This window comes from Camelus bactrianus, chromosome 15, assembly GCF_048773025.1.
Source record: "Camelus bactrianus isolate YW-2024 breed Bactrian camel chromosome 15, ASM4877302v1, whole genome shotgun sequence".
In the NCBI taxonomy this organism is placed as follows: Eukaryota; Metazoa; Chordata; class Mammalia; order Artiodactyla; family Camelidae; genus Camelus; species Camelus bactrianus.
In genome coordinates this window covers 67,563,894-67,583,456 of record NC_133553.1, presented here as the reverse complement: position 1 = coordinate 67,583,456, position 19,563 = coordinate 67,563,894, and the positions used below count along the sequence as shown (strand labels likewise).

General features: G+C 51.1%; 1 protein-coding gene across 8 annotated transcripts in view; it reads left to right on the top strand.

Moving 5' to 3' along the window:
* TET3 (tet methylcytosine dioxygenase 3) overlaps positions 1–14,994 on the top strand; it is a 100,744-nt gene extending 85,750 nt beyond the window's left edge. For all 8 annotated transcript variants that reach the window (XM_074341351.1, XM_074341352.1, XM_074341354.1 and 5 more), the window contains 4 exons: positions 1,823–1,912; positions 2,342–2,479; positions 6,374–6,710; positions 7,216–14,994. In XM_074341351.1, coding sequence (XP_074197452.1) covers positions 1,823–1,912; positions 2,342–2,479; positions 6,374–6,710; positions 7,216–9,005 — 2,355 coding nt within the window. In that variant the 3' untranslated portion in view covers positions 9,006–14,994. The remainder of the gene's footprint in view (positions 1–1,822; positions 1,913–2,341; positions 2,480–6,373; positions 6,711–7,215) is intronic.
* The last annotated feature ends 4,569 nt before the right edge of the window (positions 14,995–19,563 follow it).

The following is a 19,563-nucleotide window of genomic DNA, read 5'->3' as shown; positions in this document are numbered from 1 at the left end:
CTGCGACTTTTCCTCTGTTGCCCTGGTTCTGAAGACCATCATGAGGAGGTCTCCACTTGGAGTCCAAAGGCAAAGCAGGTGCAGGCTGGACTCGATTCCCCTGCCCCAACCTGAGCCCCTGTGAGAGGGGACTGAATCCTCCCTTCACCTGAGCTCCTACAAGAGGGGACTGGCTCCAGGCAAATCTTGATCCCAGCTTCTGCCTTCTGAATCTCTCCAAGCCCCTTGGACCAGAAGGGCTCCCCCCTTTTCCACCGGGCAGGGATTTCCTGGGGCACATTTTTTCTACACCACAAATGACCATCTGTGCTCAGACTTTCAAGCTTTGCTTTTCAGAAGTAAAAGGAGGCATGTTCAAATTTAGAACCCTTTTTTCCCTCAAAGCCTGGCTTTTCAGTGACTATTGCAAGACCTAGTCTAATAGTCCAATTTGACTCTAGGATTTTACTTATGGCAGCACCTGACCTCCCCTGGAAGCAACAAAGGCAGTTGCTTCAATGAAAAGAGGCGTCCCAGCACCGGCAGCTAGGAATCACCATGAGTGGAAAGACACTGCTTGAATTTCTCCCAGACACTTACCCCGTTCCATCAGCCACCGTCTCCTGTGCACTTACTCAGCGCTGGGCACTGTGCCCAGCGCCCCACGGGTGTCTCTGTTAATCTTCAGGATCTAGGCACTGTTACTGCTCACCTTACAGATGAGGCAGATGGCTTGCCCAGGGCCACATGGCAGTGATGACGAAGTCAGGGTTTAAACCCAGGCCTGTGTTTCCCCAGAGCTCACAAGCCTCAGCCCCACGTTGTGCTGGCTTCAGGCCCACTGTGCTGGTGGCGGCACCTGGAAGGCAGCCAGGGAGGCACAGTGGGGGTGGCTGGCAGCTCTGGCCGCACCACTGGACGCACACCTGAGCCCTTGGTCTCGCTCTTCCATTTCTAATTCTGCGGGCTTGGTACTTTTTTTCCTTTTTCTTCCTCTTGTTTCTTCTCCATAAGCTCTTCATGCCTGTGCTCCAGGCTGGCCGGGTGCCCCCCCAGCCCCGCCTGTTGCCCTTTGAGGGCTGGAGGGGCTGTGGGAGCCCGAGCTTTCTGCCGCGGGCTGTGCTTCAGCTCGGGCGGCTCGATCCTGTGGGACTTCCTGTGATGATGGAATGTTCTCCGTAGAAAACACAGAGCCGCGGGAGCCGCGGGAGCCACTGAGCATTGGAAATGTGGCTCGAGCAGTAGAGGGACTGAATTTTTGTTTTATTTAACTTTAATTAAAATTAATTTATATTTCAATAGCCACACATGGCTTGTGACCAGTACTTGAGATGGTGCCGGTCCAAAGGATAGAACTTTGCAGTCTGTCCATGCACCTGGCTCGTGGCAGGCTCTGGGCCTGGCTGGCTGTGAAATTTCTAGCACAGGCCTGAGCCGCCGCTCTCTGCCTTTACTTACCTGCCTGCGGCACCAGAAGACAGGGCCACACTTGCTGCTCATGTTTTTACACGCCTGCCATCCCACACCTCTGACCTCGGTGCTGAGCTCCCAAAAGCAAGCAGCTGTCCTGGGTGTCCTGGACGGCACTGGGCTGGAGCCTGGAAGAGCAGTCGCTTAGCAGTCAGGATGCCTGGCCCTTGAGGCGGTGTGTCCCTGGCGAGCGTCAGCTTCTCCAGCCGTAGAGTGGACATGCCACACCCCCCGGGGGAGCACTGTGAACATCCTCGCTGGCACCTAACTGCCTCTTGCCCGGAGAGGTTCTAGGAGGGAGGTTAGTTTCCGGTGTGCAGAGTTCGCCGGGTGGGGCTGCTCTGGAGACGCGTGCCTCCTCTTCTCTCCATAGGAGGAAGTGCTCCGGAAGAGCTTCCAGGACCTGGCCACCGAAGTGGCTCCCCTGTACAAGCGGCTGGCCCCCCAGGCCTATCAGAACCAGGTACGGGGGCTGGGGCTGTCCTCTGGCCGCCGGGGAAACGGGAGAGGAAGGCCCAGCCCACAGGAGATCCCCCTTGTTCACGCCAAGTGGACGCGTCCCGGACCTGTCTCCCCCTCCCCGGTCTTTGCCTCTCTCCGCCTGAGCACTCCTCCACCTCTTCTGGTCTGGTTTCTACTGGGGAGGCTCAGGTTTCTCTCACAGGTCACCCCCCCCCCAGAAGAGGTGAGGGGGACTTGAGGTAACTCAGAAGGAGGTCATCCCTACAGGGGCTTCAGCCAGAAAACCTCCCTCCTGCAGCCCAAGTACAAGATGGCCGTGGTCCGTAACCTCCCTCGTCCCTCCCTCCCTCCAAGACCTCGCCTTCCCCATGCAGAATCGGGGCCACTCACCGCAGGTCACTTGAGCAGCTCTCCTTGGCCATCCACACAGGTGACCAATGAGGACATAGCGATCGACTGCCGCCTGGGGCTGAAGGAAGGGCGGCCCTTCTCGGGGGTCACGGCCTGCATGGACTTCTGTGCCCACGCCCACAAGGACCAGCATAACCTCTACAATGGGTGCACAGTGGTAAGGAAGCACGTGACCTGTCACAGCCCCACCTGCGGGACGATCCTGGGAGGGCAGACAGGTGGGCTCAGGGTAGGGCACTCTGGGAGGTGCCCTGCCAGCCTGCCCGCTCCTGCTCACGTCCCTGGGAAATGTGGGGACAAGGCTGGCATTGTTTCCGTGCTTAGGTAGATGCTGCGAACTGCAGCCTCCTAGGCACCCAGTGTCCCCCAGTTATTGAAGGTGTGGTTCCAGGTCTCTGTGAGCACTTGATTCATTCATTGAGCAGACGTTCACTGTGCCCCAGGTACTGCCCTAGATGCTGGGGAATAAAATGGACAGAGCGCTGCCCAAGTGTGTGAAGTGATGTCCAGCAGCCGGAAGGCCGTGGGGAGAGAGGGAGCGGGGTAAGGGGTGGGATGGCAGCAGTTGCTGTTTTTGGTCAGGTGGAAAGAGGCCTCTCTGAGGAGGGGCACCTGAGCAGAGATGTGAAACTAAGGGGCTGAATGTGTGGGCTGGAGAGCTGCAGGCAGAAGGACCAGCCAGGCAAAGGCTCAGAGAATGAGAGTAGAGGGGCAGCCGGGGGTGAGGTCGCAGGGAGCAGGGGAGGCCCTGAGTGGGGTGGGAAGCCCTGGCGGGCTTTTCAGCTGGGAATGCTGAGATCTCATTTATAAAGTCAGAAGCCCTCTCTTGCTCCTGCAGGTGGGGAATAGACTATGTTGGGGGGTAGGGGTAGGTGAGGGAGGATCAGAGGAAGGAGGCCAGCTAGGAGGCTGGGACAGTAATCCTCACGAGAGGTGGCAGGGCTTTGACAGGAGTCAGGGTGGGGTGGGGAGTAATTGGACAGATTTTGGATGTTTTTGAAGGTAAAGCTGAGAGTATTTACTGATGGGCTGGACATAGGATGTGTGAGTTGCATGAGCAACTGGGCAGGTGTTGGTGTTATTTACTGAGATGTAGAACCACAGGAGAAGACCAGTTTTGGGGTGAAAAATCAAAAATTCTGTTTTGAAATGCCTCAGAGGAGTGCTTGCAGACGGAGTGGAGTGGAGGGTGCAGATGGAGAAGAGGGGAGGTTTGCGCTTGGGTGGGGCACCCTCGGGGGGCGATGTGGCTCTCTTCTCTGCATTTTAACTAGGTCCTAGGAGACAGGGCTCCCAGGGGCTGTGGACGAGGTCAGGGCACTGGCATGTCCATCTGAGAGGGGCTCCCGGAGTCTGGGTGCAGCTCGTGTCCCCATGGGGTGGATGACCCAACCCTAGAACGTCATTTCTCCACCTTGTCTTCCTTTCCCATGTCCAAGAGTGAGAAGCAAAGTGGGGCCAGCTTCTGTCCCCACTGTGTGGTGAGGGCTTCTGGCTGAGATGTAGAGAAAGGGGGGGCCCTCCAGAATTGGGAGAGGGCAGGAAGGAGGAAGGGGGCAGTGGGAGATAGGAACACAGTGAGTTATTCGGATCCCAGAGCTTCTAGAGTTTAGAGTGAAAAAAATCTTTTTTTTTCCAAAATGAATATTTTTTCTAGTTAAACAATTATTCATATTGTAAAAAAATTTTTAATATGAAGAAGTATAAATAAAGCAAAAAATTGTGTGAAATCTCATAGATAACGTGTGTTAGCATTGTGCTGACCATCCATCCAGACCCCTGAATGTACGAGTGTGGACACAGCTGTATACACAGAGGGTTCACGTCGTGTGTATGTGCTGCTTCTTGCTCTCCGTAACTCAGGAATACGTGGTGGACAGCTTTCCGTGTCAGTGGGTGTAGGTTTGTTTCCGCATGCTCTAAGGCTGTGAGTACAGCTCTGCCACCATTTACTGACCAGCCCCCCGTGGATGGACAATCAGTGCTTTCTGACTCCCCTCTGTAAACCACAGGGAGGGCACCCTCCGCACAGCTGTGTGCAGCGGCCCCAGGGTGAGGACCCTTCCAGGCTTGCAGTGCCCATTTGGCAGCTCACTGGGCAGCAGTAGGTTTGGTCAGGAGGCAGAGAGGGGAGAGGGTGGCCCAGAGCTTTACTGGGGTTTCTGGGAAAGGAGTGGGCAAGGCAGGGAGATGAAGCTGAGCGGTTTAGGTCTGGAGAGTCTGAGGAGTTCCTGCAGGCTCTGGGCTGTGGGAGTGGTCCCTGGTTGTCTCTACCTGGCCCCGGGGTGATTTAGGGCAGGGAGAACATTTGCCTGGGATGTGAGGGTTTGATAAAGGAGACGCTTAGGGGCGGGAGCCCTGGGTTGGTTGGCTTGCGTGTCAGAGGTGCAGTGGCAGGGGGTCCCTTGCCATCTTTAGGAATTAGCTTGGCCTTAGAGGAGGGACAGTTCCTCCAGGATCAAATGCCAGAACATCAAGAGTACAGAGACTAAGCAGCAGGTTCATACTGTGCAGCCCAGGGGGCTGTATTCAATGCCTTGTAGTAACTTACAGTGAAAAAGAATATGAAAATGAATATATGTATGTTCCCGTATGACTGAGGCACTGTGCTGTACACCAGAAATTGACACAACATTGTAAACTGACTACACTTCAATAAAAATAGAAAACAAAACAAAACAAAAAAACAAAACGAGAGCTCGGTTTGACACCCAGTATTTAGGAAGGACATAATCTCAGGACACAGGGTAATTCTCAGGAGTGGCCATTGGGCAGCTTTATAGTGGCCGTTGCTTGGAGAGGGCGGCCCTTGTAGGGAATGTGGGGGTGGTCATAATGGTGCCCCACTGGATTGCCGTTAGGAATAAAAGAGTCATTACCATGTCTGGCTCATAGTTAGCATTCAGTAAACTTTAGTGATTATAAAAAAAAAAGAATACAGAAAATAAAACAAAGTCAATACAAGAGTAAAAAATTAACTTGAGAAAAAAAAATCAAACCTTATTAGTAATCAGAGAAACACATACCAACAACGAGATACGTTTTGATAATGAGCAAAAAGTTTTAAAGAAATTAATGGCAAGAGTATCAGCAAAAGTATAAGAAAATTAAGCTCATACTGCCCATGTGAGTGAGACACTGATGATAATCATTTTGGAGGGCAGTTTGGCGACAAGTGACAATTCTGCCTCACAGCATTTATTCTGAGGAATTAAGTACCTTAGAAAATTCAGCTAAAAGGATGAAAGTATTATTTATGATAGGGGAAAACTGGAAACAGGTTTAAATGGTAATGAGGAATTCGTTAAATAAGTCAACACGTTGACATAATAGAATATTACTGTGTAGTTCTTAAACCATATTGGGGAAGAATATTTAATGTGTATGAAAACATGTTAAGAAAAACTGTGAAAACTGTGTTAAGAAAAATCAAAGTTATTCTAAAACTGTATGCATAATATATATGATCCTATTTAGTTACCAAGAGGTGAGCGTGTCTGTGTGGATACACGTGTATGACCACGTGCTTACAGTGGTTATTTCAGGTTGGTGCGATAATGGAGGTAATTTTTATGCCCTTTGTGCTGGCCTACATTTTCTGCAACCAGCACATATAGTTTTCAATTTTAAGAGCGAAAGGAGGTCGAATGTGGAGGGCAAGGAGGATAATGGTGTGAGGTCGGGGACTAGGAGATGACGTGTAGTGGCAGTGATGGCCGTGGGGGCAGAGCACATCTCCCAGTCCTGACCTGGCCCCTTTCCAGCCACTTGACCCTGGGCCAGCCATCTCATCCCCTCTCCGCCTTATTAGGTTCACATGAAACAAAGTGCTGTGAAAGCAGTAGAGCAGACTCTGAATGTGGGTGATACTGTCACTGCCTGCTCCCAGACACACGTGCTCTTCAGACACTCTGGAAAGTGATGGTGGCTCGCTGGGGTTGCGACCGTGTGGGGAAGGGGGCGGTCTCCGATGCAGGATGCTCAGCCACTCCCTCCCAGCGCCGGGCTCCCCCAACCCCGCGCGCCCTCCCTCCCTCTCTGCTTGGGGCAGGTCTGCACCCTGACCAAGGAAGACAATCGCTGCGTGGGCAGGATTCCCGAGGACGAGCAGCTGCACGTGCTCCCGCTGTACAAGATGGCCAACACGGACGAGTTTGGCAGTGAGGAGAACCAGAATGCCAAGGTGGGCAGCGGGGCCATCCAGGTGCTCACCGCCTTCCCCCGCGAGGTCCGTCGTCTGCCTGAGCCCGCCAAGTCGTGCCGCCAGCGGCAGCTGGAAGCCAGGAGGGCAGCGGCTGAGAAGAAGAAGATTCAGAAGGAGAAGCTGAGCACCCCTGAGAAGATCAAGCAGGAGGCCCTGGAGCTGGCCGGCATCTCCACTGACCCAGGTGTGTGGGGAGAGGCTGCCCGGCGGGGGTGGTGCCCACGCTGTGGAGAGGGGACACCCTCGATGGTTCCCTCACTGCCCTTCTTCCTGCCTTGAGACGGAATTCCAGACAGGAAAGTACTGGGGTCTCTCCCAGCCACCTGGACCATCCCATTACCTTAATTTTGTCAGTCAGCATGACATCCACAGAAGGGCCGGGACACCAGACCTGACAGGGAGCTGGATGTCCCCTGAGGGTTGCGGGGAGTCTGCAGTGGGCAGCCCGGGGGGCTGCGGTGAGGCCGCGTGGAGCTGGCCAGGGTCAGAGGAGGAGCGACACTCGCAGGGCTTGGGTGGGCCGGGGCCCGTGCCGAGTGGCGCGGGAGTGGGTCCAGCCCGGCCTGTCCGGCCTGCCCCGCAGTGGAAGCCCCTCGGGGGAGGAGAGGGCTTCCCTCCCCGCCCCTCCTCCAGGGCCTTGGCTGTGGTTCTCCGTTCTCCTTCTCTGTCTTGCCTCCTGTCTTCCTCAGGCCTGTCTCTAAAGGGCGGATTGTCCCAGCCAAGCCTGAAGCCCTCCCTCAAGATAGAGCCGCAGAACCACTTCAGCTCCTTCAAGTACGGCAGCAACGCGGTGGTGGAGAGCTACTCGGTGCTGGGCAACTGCCGGCCCTCCGACCCCTACAGCGTGAGCAGCGTGTACTCCTACCACTCCTACTATGCACAGCCCGGCCTGGCCTCCGTCAACGGCTTCCACTCCAAGTACGCTCTTCCCTCCTTCAGCTACTACGGCTTTCCCTCCAGCAACCCCGTCTTCCCCTCTCAGTTCCTGGGTTCTGGCGCCTGGGGGCACAGTGGCAGCAGTGGCAGTTTTGAGAAGAAGCCAGACCTCCACGCTCTGCACAGCAGCCTGAGCCCGGCCTACGGTGGTGCTGAGTTTGCCGAGCTGCCCGGCCAGGCTGTTCCCACAGACGCGCACCACCCCACTCCTCACCACCAGCAGCCTGCTTACCCAGGCCCCAAGGAGTACCTGCTTCCCAAGGCTCCCCAGATCCACCCAGTGTCCAGGGACCCCTCTCCCTTTGCACAGAGCTCCAGTTGCTACAACAGATCCATCAAGCAAGAGCCGATAGATCCACTGGTCCAGACCGAATCTGTACCCAGGGAGCCTGGTAAGATGGGCAAAACGCCTTTGCCCGAGGCGTCTCAGAATGGGGGACCCAGCCACCTATGGGGACAGTACTCAGGAGGCCCAAGCATATCCCCCAAGAGGACTAACAGTATGGGTGGCAGCTGGGGCATGTTCCCTTCTGCGGAGAGCCCTGCCATTGTCCCAGATAAGCTCGGTTCTTTCGGGGCTGGCTGCCTGCCCCCTTCCCACTTCCCGGATGGCCAGCATCAGTGGGCGTTGCTCCCTGGCGAGGGACAGCAGCCAGCCCCCCAGCCTGGAGGACGGCTGCGAGGCAAACCGTGGAGCCCCTGCAAGTTTGGGAACAACACCTCGGCCTTGGCTGGGCCTGGCCTGACTGAGAAGCCGTGGGGGCTAGGGGCAGGGGAGTTCAACTCTGCCCTGAAAGGTGGTCCTGGCTTCCAAGACAAATTGTGGAGCCCCCTGAAAGGGGAGGAGGGGAGGATTCCAACCCCGGGGGCGAGCCAGCTGGACAAAGCCTGGCAGTCCTTCGGCATGCCCCTGGGCTCCAGCGAGAAGCTGTTTGGGGCCCTGAAGTCCGAGGAGAAGCTGTGGGATCCCTTCAGCCTGGAGGAAGGGGAGGCCGAGGGGCCCCCCAACAAGGGGGCGGTGAAGGAGGAGAAGGGCGGCGGGGGTGCCGAGCAGGAGGAGGAGGAGCTGTGGTCGGACAGCGAGCACAACTTCCTGGACGAGAACATCGGCGGCGTGGCCGTGGCCCCCGCCCACGGCTCCATCCTCATCGAGTGTGCCCGGCGGGAGCTGCACGCCACCACGCCCCTCAAGAAGCCCAACCGCTGCCACCCCACCCGCATCTCGCTGGTCTTCTACCAGCACAAGAACCTCAACCAGCCCAACCACGGGCTGGCCCTCTGGGAGGCCAAGATGAAGCAGCTGGCCGAGAGGGCGCGGGCGCGGCAGGAGGAGGCTGCCCGGCTGGGCCTGGGCCAGCAGGAGGCCAAGCTCTACGGGAAGAAGCGCAAGTGGGGGGGCGTGCTGGTCGGCGAGCCCCAGCAGAAGGAGAAGAGGGGGACCGTCCCCACGCGGCAGGCGCTGGCTGTGCCCACGGACTCAGCCGTCACCGTGTCCTCCTATGCCTACACGAAGGTCACCGGCCCCTACAGCCGCTGGATCTAGGCGCCAGGGTGCCGGGGAGCCAGTGTACCTCAGCGTCGGGCCCGGCCCGAGCTGCCTCTGTGGTGCTTTTGCCCTCACACCTGGGGGCGGGTTGGGGGTGCAGAAGTCTTTTTATCTATATATACATATATAGATACGCATATATATGTATTTATGGTCCAAACCTCAGAACTGACCCGCCCCCCCCTTCCCCAGCACTTTGAAGAAGAAACTACGGCTGTCGGGTGATTTTTTCGTGATCTTAATATTTATATCTCCACGTTGGTTTTTTTCCCCCTTGTTTGGGGGGGCCTTTATTTTCTCTTGTTTTTAAAACTCTATCCTTGTATATCACAATAATGGAAAGAAAGTTTATAGTGTCCTTTCACAAAGGAGTAGTTTTAAATTCCATTTAAAATGTGTATTTATTGGATTTTTTTAAAGTGACAATTGTAATGGTAAAGGATCGGCAGGAAAGGCCAGAAGCACTCACCCTGCCCAGGTGTGCTGGGCCGGTGTGCCTGGCCCTCTTGGGAGCTGACGAGGTTCGTCTCAGCCATCTGCCCCTCATGAGCCAAGTGCAGGTTGTAGCCACCCACTGCATCCCTCCTGACAGACATGCCTTCCCTTCAGGGGAGGGCACCCTCAGGACAGCTTCTGTCCTCTCCAGTAGGATGGGAGAATCTGTAGAAAAACATCTGGGGTCCCTTTTCCAGTCACCGGCTCGGAGTCGGGGATGGAGGGGGCAGGTGCACCCCAGGCCAGGCACCTGAGATGCCGGCATAGATTTCCCCAGAAACCAGGTTGGAAGTAGACAGCTTCAAGCTTGCTAGTCTCCACACTGAATCCTCTCTGTCCCTTGTCTATCCAGTCACGTGTTATCACAGTCCCCTTGGCAGCACCTTGGGACGGAGCTGGAATCGAGAGGTTCTCCGGAGCCTTTCCCACCGAGCTGACCAGCCAATGAATGCTGGCTGGAGGAATTTGTCTTAGTGGCAGGTTTAAAAAAAAAAAAGCCCCAGAATCTATGCTGATCCCGAAAAGGGCTACTGTATCTAAAAACAAGAAGTCGAACCCAAGCTGTGAAAAGCTGGCGGTGCTGTGTGCAGCGCTGCGCGGAGCCTGGTGCTGCAGTGCTGTGCGGGGACCCCTGTTGTGGGCAGGCCGCCCGCCGGGAGCCCCGCGCGCCATTGTGACAGCAGCTAATGCATCTCCTGACCCCTGGATTTCACATTGGACGATGGTGCATGCCTCACCCCCGAGCCCACGCCCTCCATGCTGTCATCTGGGGCGTGGGCCTACACTTAACAATTTTAAAGTGCAAGAGTCAAACATTTTTCAGCAGGTAGCTATGATTTTCCTCCCTGATTGGTGCCATTTCTCTATTTGGTCGTTTCCTCCTTCCCTTCCTCCCCTCTCCACCCACCTTATCACGCCCACTCTAAAATTCTGGTGCATTCGTTCAGTTCTTTGAAATGAGAATGTGGTGCTTAATTTTTTCGACATTGTCAAGAGAGGTTGGGCCTGACGGGTGGAGGCAACATTCGTCGACAGCGCATCAAAACTTCATGGAGTGTTGTTTTTCCTGTGGTATTATTAGCAGAAATTATACCGAGAAATTATACCCATGCGGATGCGTGTGGTGAACGGGAGGCTTCGTAAGGACACAGAGGGGAATGTGGCCACACAGCGAGTGACAGCCAAGCCCTGAGAGAAACAGCAGATACTTATTGAGCAGTTTTGTTCAGATGTGGGTCTTCATAAAATGAGCTTAACAATCAGATGACGATGCTAAAGGCAAGTTCCTGAGCTTCCAGGTGCCTTGTGTAAGAGCTGAGAACCGCCCCGCTGGGTGTTCACTGTCCCTGTTCCAGAAGCACTGCGGAGAGTCGCTGTGAGACGTCCTGAGCATTTATGTGGTCTGGTTTTAACTGTAAATAGTGAAAAAAAAATTTTTTTTAAAGCACTTTTGCCTAGATTTAAACAGCAACTTGAAAAAAAAAAAGTATGTTTTAACATGTAATTGTGGGAGAAATTGTAAATAGTAGCTGAATATTTAATGTGCTTTGTCTATCCTTCACTTTTACCATATTCTGTAAAGTTGCATTTATTTTACAGGACAAAAATGAAATATTATTGCTTTTAAAATAAATACCCAAGAGCTTATCAGGATTTCGAATTATTCAGAACTCAGATTTATAGGAAAACCTCTGACCTTCAGTTTGACAAGCTAAAGGAAGCAGAGTCTTTAATAAGCATGCTGATTTTCTAGTTTTGAGGAAAAGTTGGGTCCTTTAAATGCTATTTTGTTTATCACATCAGTACTTTTATGCAGGTCTCATTTGACTCCGTGCTTAGGTAGATGCGGGGGTGCCTTGAAAACTTCATTTTGAATTATCTTAAGCAAGAAATACAATATTTTGCAAAACATTTAGAGAATGTGACCGTCTGTGTGACCCGGGAAAGCCCCAGGTTGGCTGTTGGTTTGGAAGGTCCCGAGTGTAACCCAGGTGATTCTGATACTTGGCGTGTGACTCTCCCTGCTGTGTGTTCAATAGACTCTTCCCCTCCTCACCCTTTGGTAGCAAAGCCATTAGATGAAAGGAGAAACCGATGCAAGCTAAAAGCATGTGATGTCTGTCCCCTCAGCCCAGACAGCCTTCGGTTCATAAATTTCTAGATTAGCAAACGGGCTGCTGAGAAGTGAGTCAAGAGGCAGTCTCCATTGGACGTCCCCGTTCCCTTCCGAGCGCTGTTTCAGAAATTAGGTGGTGCTGTTCCCATGCTAGACCCCATGCTGACTTTCACACACTACACGTATAACCTACCTCAGATCTCAGTTATTAAAATTAGCATGCTTTAGACGTATGTTTAAAAAGTAACTATGCACAGCTCTTTATTCCCCTGCCTTTGCTGCTGAAGGTTTCTTAAAAGAGAAAAATCAAATTTTTATTTTTTACTGGCACTATCATTTTTTAAGTCCTAAAGATGATTAACAGACATTTTTATCATGAGAAGAAAAATAAAGCCATTGCAACTAAAGAACCTAACAGCATGACCAAGTTTTAAGAAGAATATTATAGCAACGGAAATGATGGAGTCTTACAGTCATCTCCCCAGTGTGCCCTGTCCGCAGACGCCATCCGCATGCAGTGCAGACATTCGGTTCTTCTGTTTCGTTTTGTTTTCCCTGCCTTTTGCGTGTAAGAAAAGTGCTTGCAGAGTTCTGTGCTAAGAGGTTTTTAAAGTAAAAATCGCCTTGCAGCAGGTTCTCACAAAATAACTGGTGCTAGCTCAAGAAACCGTTATCCAGCCATCAGAAATCTCGACTAAAGGTGTCCCGTGGATTTTGAGGTGTTGTTGTTGCTGTTTGGTGTGTTTTTTGGCAGGGCCTAGGTCTCCCACACGCTGGCCTGGTGGGTGCCGCTTTGCCTCCTCACTGAGATGACAGGCGTGCACGGGAGGGGAAAATACCCCCTTCCTCCCGGCCCTTCCACCAGCCTCTTTTGGAAACAGTTGCTTGCAGAGCAAGGGATTCTTAAAGTGCTAAAGCCAGGAAGGAAGTAGCAGATCTTAGTTGCTTCGTACCGAACAGCAGTGGGTGTGCGAGGACCAGTGGCAAGGAGCAGATGGTGACCTGATTGCCCTGAGAGAACCCAGCCAGGCTCCGGGAGGGTGACCGCCACCAGATCTCACAGCAAGGCAGTGCTGGGGAAAGGGAAGATGACAGCCCGACGTGCCTCAACCAGTCGCTCTCCTTTTGTTACTGAAGTGTGCTTTAGGGACTAGGAAGCATTTTTATGAATTGAAATAGTCTAAATAAAATGGTGCTACGGTGTTTTAAAGTGACTGTCCCTGATCCTGTCCTGCTGAGGTGCTATCAAGGTTCTGAAACCACAACCAACCAAAAACAAGGTGGGCTCCAGTCTCTCTCGGCTTCCTCCCCCCCCCCCCTTTGGTGCTGTCTCCTTAGACCTCTGTTTACCGTGCTTGAGCCTGCTCTGAGCAGTTCTGTTTTATTGTTCTTCCCTTGCTGGCCAAACAGAAAGGCAAGTCTCAAAGACAGCCGGCCTCCTTACTGTGACAGGAGTGGGCCTGCCTGGCTTGGAGGTGGCAGCGCTCTGGGGTCACATCTGTCCTCTCGGGCCTCATGAGAAAAGAAGGGCGAAGGGCTTTTTTTTTTTTTTAAGGAAGGAGAGTAGGGTACTCCAGTCTCTTCTAACGTGGCAGGCAGTCTCATAGCCAACACGCGTGTTCCTCCTGAATCCAGGGTGCCAAGTAGCTGTCTCTGAGGGTTCCAAAGGTGCTCTGCATGCCACGTGGACCAGATGGACCTCCTTCCTCACCTGACACTGGCCAGGACCATGGTGCGCCTCGCAGCCTTTGCCCCAGCACTGCTTCTGCCTCCCGTTGGTGACCCCTCACGTTCAGACTAAAGGAAGGGGCTTTCTTTGCTCAACTCTGTGCCACCGAGGCTGTTTTTAGTTGGTGCTACTCTAAATTTCTTCTTGGATCCACAAAAGTTGATGTTTTAAAAACTCAACAGGAAGCTCCATTTTGTGTGTCATCCACTGTCACAGTACTTTTTTTTAAATACCTCAAAAACAGGACATTGTGACAACTTTGGTAAAGTAGATTCCACGAGGGTCTGATACCTTCAGGTTGTCCATTTGCTGACGTACTTGCCCTTGAAGAATCTGGGCTCATTTTATTTTTCATCCTTCAGTTAAAACGGCAAGACACCTAAAGGAAGGACTGTGGTTGACTTTATTTCGTTTTCTTTTTAAGTTTCGCTTGTCGAATAAAATGTGAATTTCCTATGCCCATCTCATTGAGCTTTTTCAGTCTTTGTTGCTGTCATTTGAAATGACTCCCTCAAAACCTAGTTTTATTAACCAGCTGCCTCTGCTGTAGTGCATGGCCAGCTTCAACATACCCTGGACCAAAATGAACATTGTTTTTGGAGGTGCGTACCCCCAGCATAGGCTATCCGGTCTCCCACCGTGCGTGCGTAGGGAGTGTTTCCCACATGTCGGCGTCTCGGCGCTCCCAGCCCTTCCTCCCGCAGAGCTGCCCTCAAGAGCGGAGCCATAGGCTTCTTCCCTGAGCAGAGACTGCAGCACAGAAATGCAAGGTCTAAAGTTGCTTTTTTGCCTGAGAATCAGTGAGTGATTTGGCCTACTTCCTCGTTTGCTTCTATTCTGATATCAGGGATGCTTTTTGTAGTGGTATTGTTTGCTCTCGTTTCTCATTTTGACTACCTGTCATTCAGGGATAACTCATCATCATTCATTCACATGAGAGTTTAAATACTATTTGGCTCATTTGAACGTCCAAATTTTCTTGGTTCCAGTACTTGTTTTTTTCTTTTGAGGGGAAAAAGGAGGAGAAAAAACAGGAGTGGTGTAGTTTCTTTTTCACATATTCTAATTGAAAAAAAGAAACAAGGGCAGGTCATATTGTGGCATATTAATGCATTAGACTTAATCTAGAACCCCTGTAGCTTTTTGATGTGTTTTATTTCTTCTCTCTTTGAATTCCTGTTTGGTTACTTGGCTTCCAATGGAGGTGAACTTAACAACCATACTTGAATATTCCGTCTTGACTTTGTAACTGTGGCTACTTGAAATGAAGTTTATCTGGGGTTGATGGATGAATGGTAGATTTTTGCAATGTCTCAAGGCAATAGGATATGTATTATTAAACTGTAGATATTCTTAGTACAGTAAATTTATGCTGATAATTTTATTTTGTATAATTTTTACTTTTTTGTTAATATTTTTCCTCCCACTTTATTGGTTTGCCTCCCGAGCTACCCTCCTTACCCTCCCTGCTCCCCCAGTGTTTCAGCAGATTTAATTTAGGGTGCCTAGGAATTGCAAGTATGTATCCTTTTTTGATTTGTATTTTATTATAATTTACACAAACAACTGGGTTTGTGAACTGTATTACTCCTGGTATCTTTAAAATATTGTGGGTGTTTTAATAAATTTTATATTTATTTTTTGCACTCAAATCCAGTGTGGCTTCTTTCCCCTCCCCCACCGCTTGAACCAGTCCCAGACTGTGGTGTTTAGGGTTCCCTATGATCCCACCCTCCCCCTGTAGACCGTAGGCGCACAAAGCTTCACTAACAGCAGTGATAGAGCCTGTCCTTGCCCCTTCCATCTCCCGCAGAAAGCAATGTTCAGAGGCTGCCCGCTGTTAGAAAAGCTGGCTCTAAAGGGGAAGGTGGCCTTTCACTCACCTGTGTTTCTCCTTTGATTTATTCCCCCCCTTTTATCTTTTTTCCCCCTTTTCAATTTGGAGACTCCCTCACCCCCATTAAAATTGTTCACCTCTGATGTTACACTTGCCGAAGGATTGCTGAGCCCCACTCCGTTCTGATGGCCAGAACGCCGCATCCAGTGGGGAGGGACAAACGGGGGCCCCGGAGGACGCTGTCCCTAAGGCCCGTGCCCCAGGCTACCTCATCTGATCCAGCTTGCCAGTTCTGGTGGTGGCCAGTCTTGGAAAGGGAACTAGAAATTGAGGAAAGGAAAAAGAGAAGGGTAAATAGGAAAACCCGTCCCTCCTGCTGGAAGCATCTGTCTGAAACGGATGCAGAACCACCCCCGCCGTCCACAAAGACCAGCATTCTCTCCCGTGGACGCCAACACGCCATGACTGGGCCACTAGGCAGCAGGGCGCCTCTCTGAGGACAGCCGAGTGAAGACCCCGTGATCCCAGCGGGGCGCCGGATGCCAGGCGTGGCGGTTTTCATCTCAGCTTTGTTTCACTTGCGAGGGAACCCTCTGGAAGTGCCCGGGCGCACGCGGCTACGGGGGGCCCTCACGTGTGCGCGCCCGTGTTTACTGAAGGGCAGTCACACTGGGTCTCGTAACCTGCCGCTTCCCACGTGACATCTTCCGGTCGGAAGAGGCCCAGCGAGCCCTCTCCCAGCCCCTGTCCTGCGGCCACATTTCTGGGGCCCGAGGGGAGGCCTGGGAGGCTCACTGCTGGGTAACTGTAAACATGCTCTCATCTCTTCTTACACAAATGCCGCGTTAAATACAGAAAAATTAGAAGACAGTGTTAAAAAAAAATTATTTGAAATCCCACCACAAGAGAACCACATACTGGTCACAAACATTTTCTAAGCATTTAAATATAACCATATTGTGTGGAATAATACAATAAAACTAAATAAATAACTAAATAAGCTAAATAAAACTAAACTAAAAAAACCTAAAAAATTAAATTAATGGAATAATACAATAAAAGTGTGTTATAATCTTTTTTCACTTAACATATCTTCAGCTATCAGTAATACAGAGCTATAGTTGACCCTTGAACAACGTGGAGGTTAGGGACATCAGCCCTCTGCACAAAGATCCAAGTGTTTAATAATCCATTCTCTGTATCTGCTTTTCCTCCATCTCCAAGGTTCCGCGTCCACCAATTCAACCAACTTGGATCCTGCAGTACTGTGGTATTTACTACTGAAAAAACTCTGTAAGTGGACCCACACTTGTTGTTCGAGGGTCAACTGTGCATCTTTTTAAAGAGTGGCCTGCTATTTCATTGTCTGGATTTAGAAGCCTTTAATCATACACATAATATTATTGAACTCTAAGATCCCAACTTGTTGCAGGTATACACTGAACTAATCTAAATCTGCCTCCATCTAATTTCCATTGAATTTCTTTCTACTCTGAGAAGCATCTCAAAGCATCTCAAATCCCTCTGAGTCACATGACAGTTCCCTGAACCTTCTTGTGACATAGCTCCAGACCCTGTCTTACCCCCACCATACCTCTGTTCATACCTAGAATCTCCTTCTTTATAGTGGAATCTCTAAAAACGAACACTGTTCCAAGTGAGATCCGGCTGACCTAAACCAAGCACAGAGACACCAAGGACTCCCACGATCTGTACACGCCATTTGTATAAACACACACCAAAATGTATTAGCTTTTTAGAGCAACTGAGTCATGCTGAGGGCTGTGTGGCTCGGTGGAAAGAATATGGCTCCCTCACTTCAATTGTGATGTCATTTTTGTTGTCTATAAAACAGGCTAATAGCACCACATAAGATTGATACGAGGATCAAAAATAATACTACAGAAATAAAAGTATGAGGCATTGGAGACATGGCAGGTAATAGAAGCAGTCATTATTACTCTTGGCATATACAAACCTTTAAGTCACTAAAAAGCCCAAAACTTAGTCATGGACTGCATAGTGACCTCTCATGTGAACTCCTGCCAAGTCAGCTTTCCCCGCTCTAGCCTTTATGCAATTCATCTTCTGTTTTAAATTCTATACACAGTACTTAAAGCTTAACCACCTTAAATGGACTGTTTAACCCATCCTCCTTGCTAATGTTGAATCTTTTTTAAAAAATATTTTACTTATCGTATTGTTTTATTTTGGGGGGAGGAGGTAATTTGGTTTACTTTTAGAGGAGGTACTGGGGATTGAACGCAGGACCTTGTGCATGCTAAGCATGTGCTCTACCACTTTGCTAGACCCTCCCCTGCAAAGTTGAATCTCAATTTTACCCTACGTAGCTATGCAGACTTGCGCAACAACCTTATCCCAAGCTCTCCTGCTGATGCTCTTATAGGCTTTTTAACCTAGGAAAGCAGTTAGTCATTGTATGTCTCCTGTTGTACTCTGAAAATAATAGACTCTCACGGTCCTATTGAAGAAATGAAATGTGCCCCCAGGGAGCGGTGGCTCACCCTAAACACATTCAACACACATAACCCAGCGCACATGCCTGTCAGAGACACAAGAACTCCTTAGGGGACACCATAGAAGACACAATCAAAGCTTCATCAAAATCTAGATCCTCCCAATGCCATCCCCACTCCCACCTCCTGGAGCCCTGGCAGATGCCTGGCTCTCCTCCTCTACCGAGAAGCCCACCCAACTTGCCCAATTCCCCTTCACTACCCTTCAAACGTCTTCCCCTATTTTGTCCTTTTTCTTCGCACACAATGATTCCTAATCCTGGGGGCTACTTCCCTCTGCCCCCTGGCATTTTCTTTTGGCTTGCTCCCTTTGCATCTCCTCTGGGGCCTTCCTTGTCAGTTATCCCCTTTCTGCGGGGCCTCTCCTGCAATGTGCTCTCAGAACCCTCTGCCTGATCCCGCCCTGCCCTCAAGCTTCCCACCTTTCTCACTCCTTCTCATCACCACCACATTTCTGCAGGCGTAGACAACCTCCTGGCTTCAGCTTCCACACTACTCACTCACCGTGCCCTCGTCTCTCCAGAAACAGCTGTCTTCTAGGCCAACGATTCTGTCTTCACTGACCTCTCAAAACCCTCCACTCCCAGGATGTACCACCAGGAAGTAACATTCCATTATCCCACAACACTGAAGCCCTCTGCCCTTCTCACAGCTCCTTTGTGCCCTCATGTCCTTTAAACACAGATGCCCCAAGAGAATAGGCTTGGTTCTCACTATGGCCTACAGGCTTCCCTTCACAGGACTTGTTCAGCCACTGTGCCTCATCTATGACCCTAAAGCCAATGATTTCCATAGCGGTGTCCGGCCCCTATATGCCTTGTGAGTTCGGGCTGCTGGGTAGCTGTGGGTGGCTGTTTCAGCAGGGCCAAAGTCCTAACACACCTAAAACTGACCTCTCAAGTCTCTGCCATGTTTTCCTCTTGCTATATTGATGGCCATATCATTCTCCTGGTCACATCCTCACACCTGCCAAGTCTGGATATTACCCCCTTAGTGTCCTCAATCCTGCCTCCCCTTGCCCCTAGTATTAGCAGTCCATGCTGTGCAGTTGTACAGGCTGTGCACTGCACAAGTCTGGGGTGGGGCACCATTCATATGAACTAACACGTGGGCCTTGATCATTGTCATAGACTCCCCCTGGACCACAGTAGGGCCTTAGTTCTAAAGCCAGGGGCCCAAGGCAGAGGCCTCTCAGACTGTAGTCTAAAAATGAGAACTTTCAGAAAGATTCTGACTTGCACAAGACCCATCAAGCTAGGAAGTAGCAGAACCTAGACACAAACCAGGTGTCTGACAAATGACCTGTGCCCTGTTCAAGTATGCCTTTGCTTCTTCTGCATCTTAACACCACGTAACCAATGGATACACACTGTTCTCACGGCAGGAATCTACCAGTCTGTGGGTCTATCAGCACAAGAGACACGGGTCACAAGGAGGTGGCCCTGCAGGAAGATGTGTACTCTTTAGAGCTTTTCAACAGGTCTCAGTATTTGAATGTCTGCACTCTAGCCCCAATTTTATCTCTCTGTTCATTTCACCAAAACCAATCACCTTACCAGATAATCTTCCTAAAAACCAAAGAGGATGATACCATGTCCCTGTAATATTCCTCAGTGCTCCCCATCTGGCACAGCTGTCAGGGTGAGGTGCCACCCCCTAACTTCGTCCCAAGGCCCTGCAGGACCTGGCCCCAGCTCGCATCTTTGGTGCCACTGCAGAGCACGCCGTGTCTTGGTCTGATTATCTCCTCAGTGCCCGCCCTGACTCCGACAAAGTGGCTTCTCACGTACAAAGATGCTTTCAAGCTAATGGTAGCCAAGTAATCCCACCAAGAACTCACT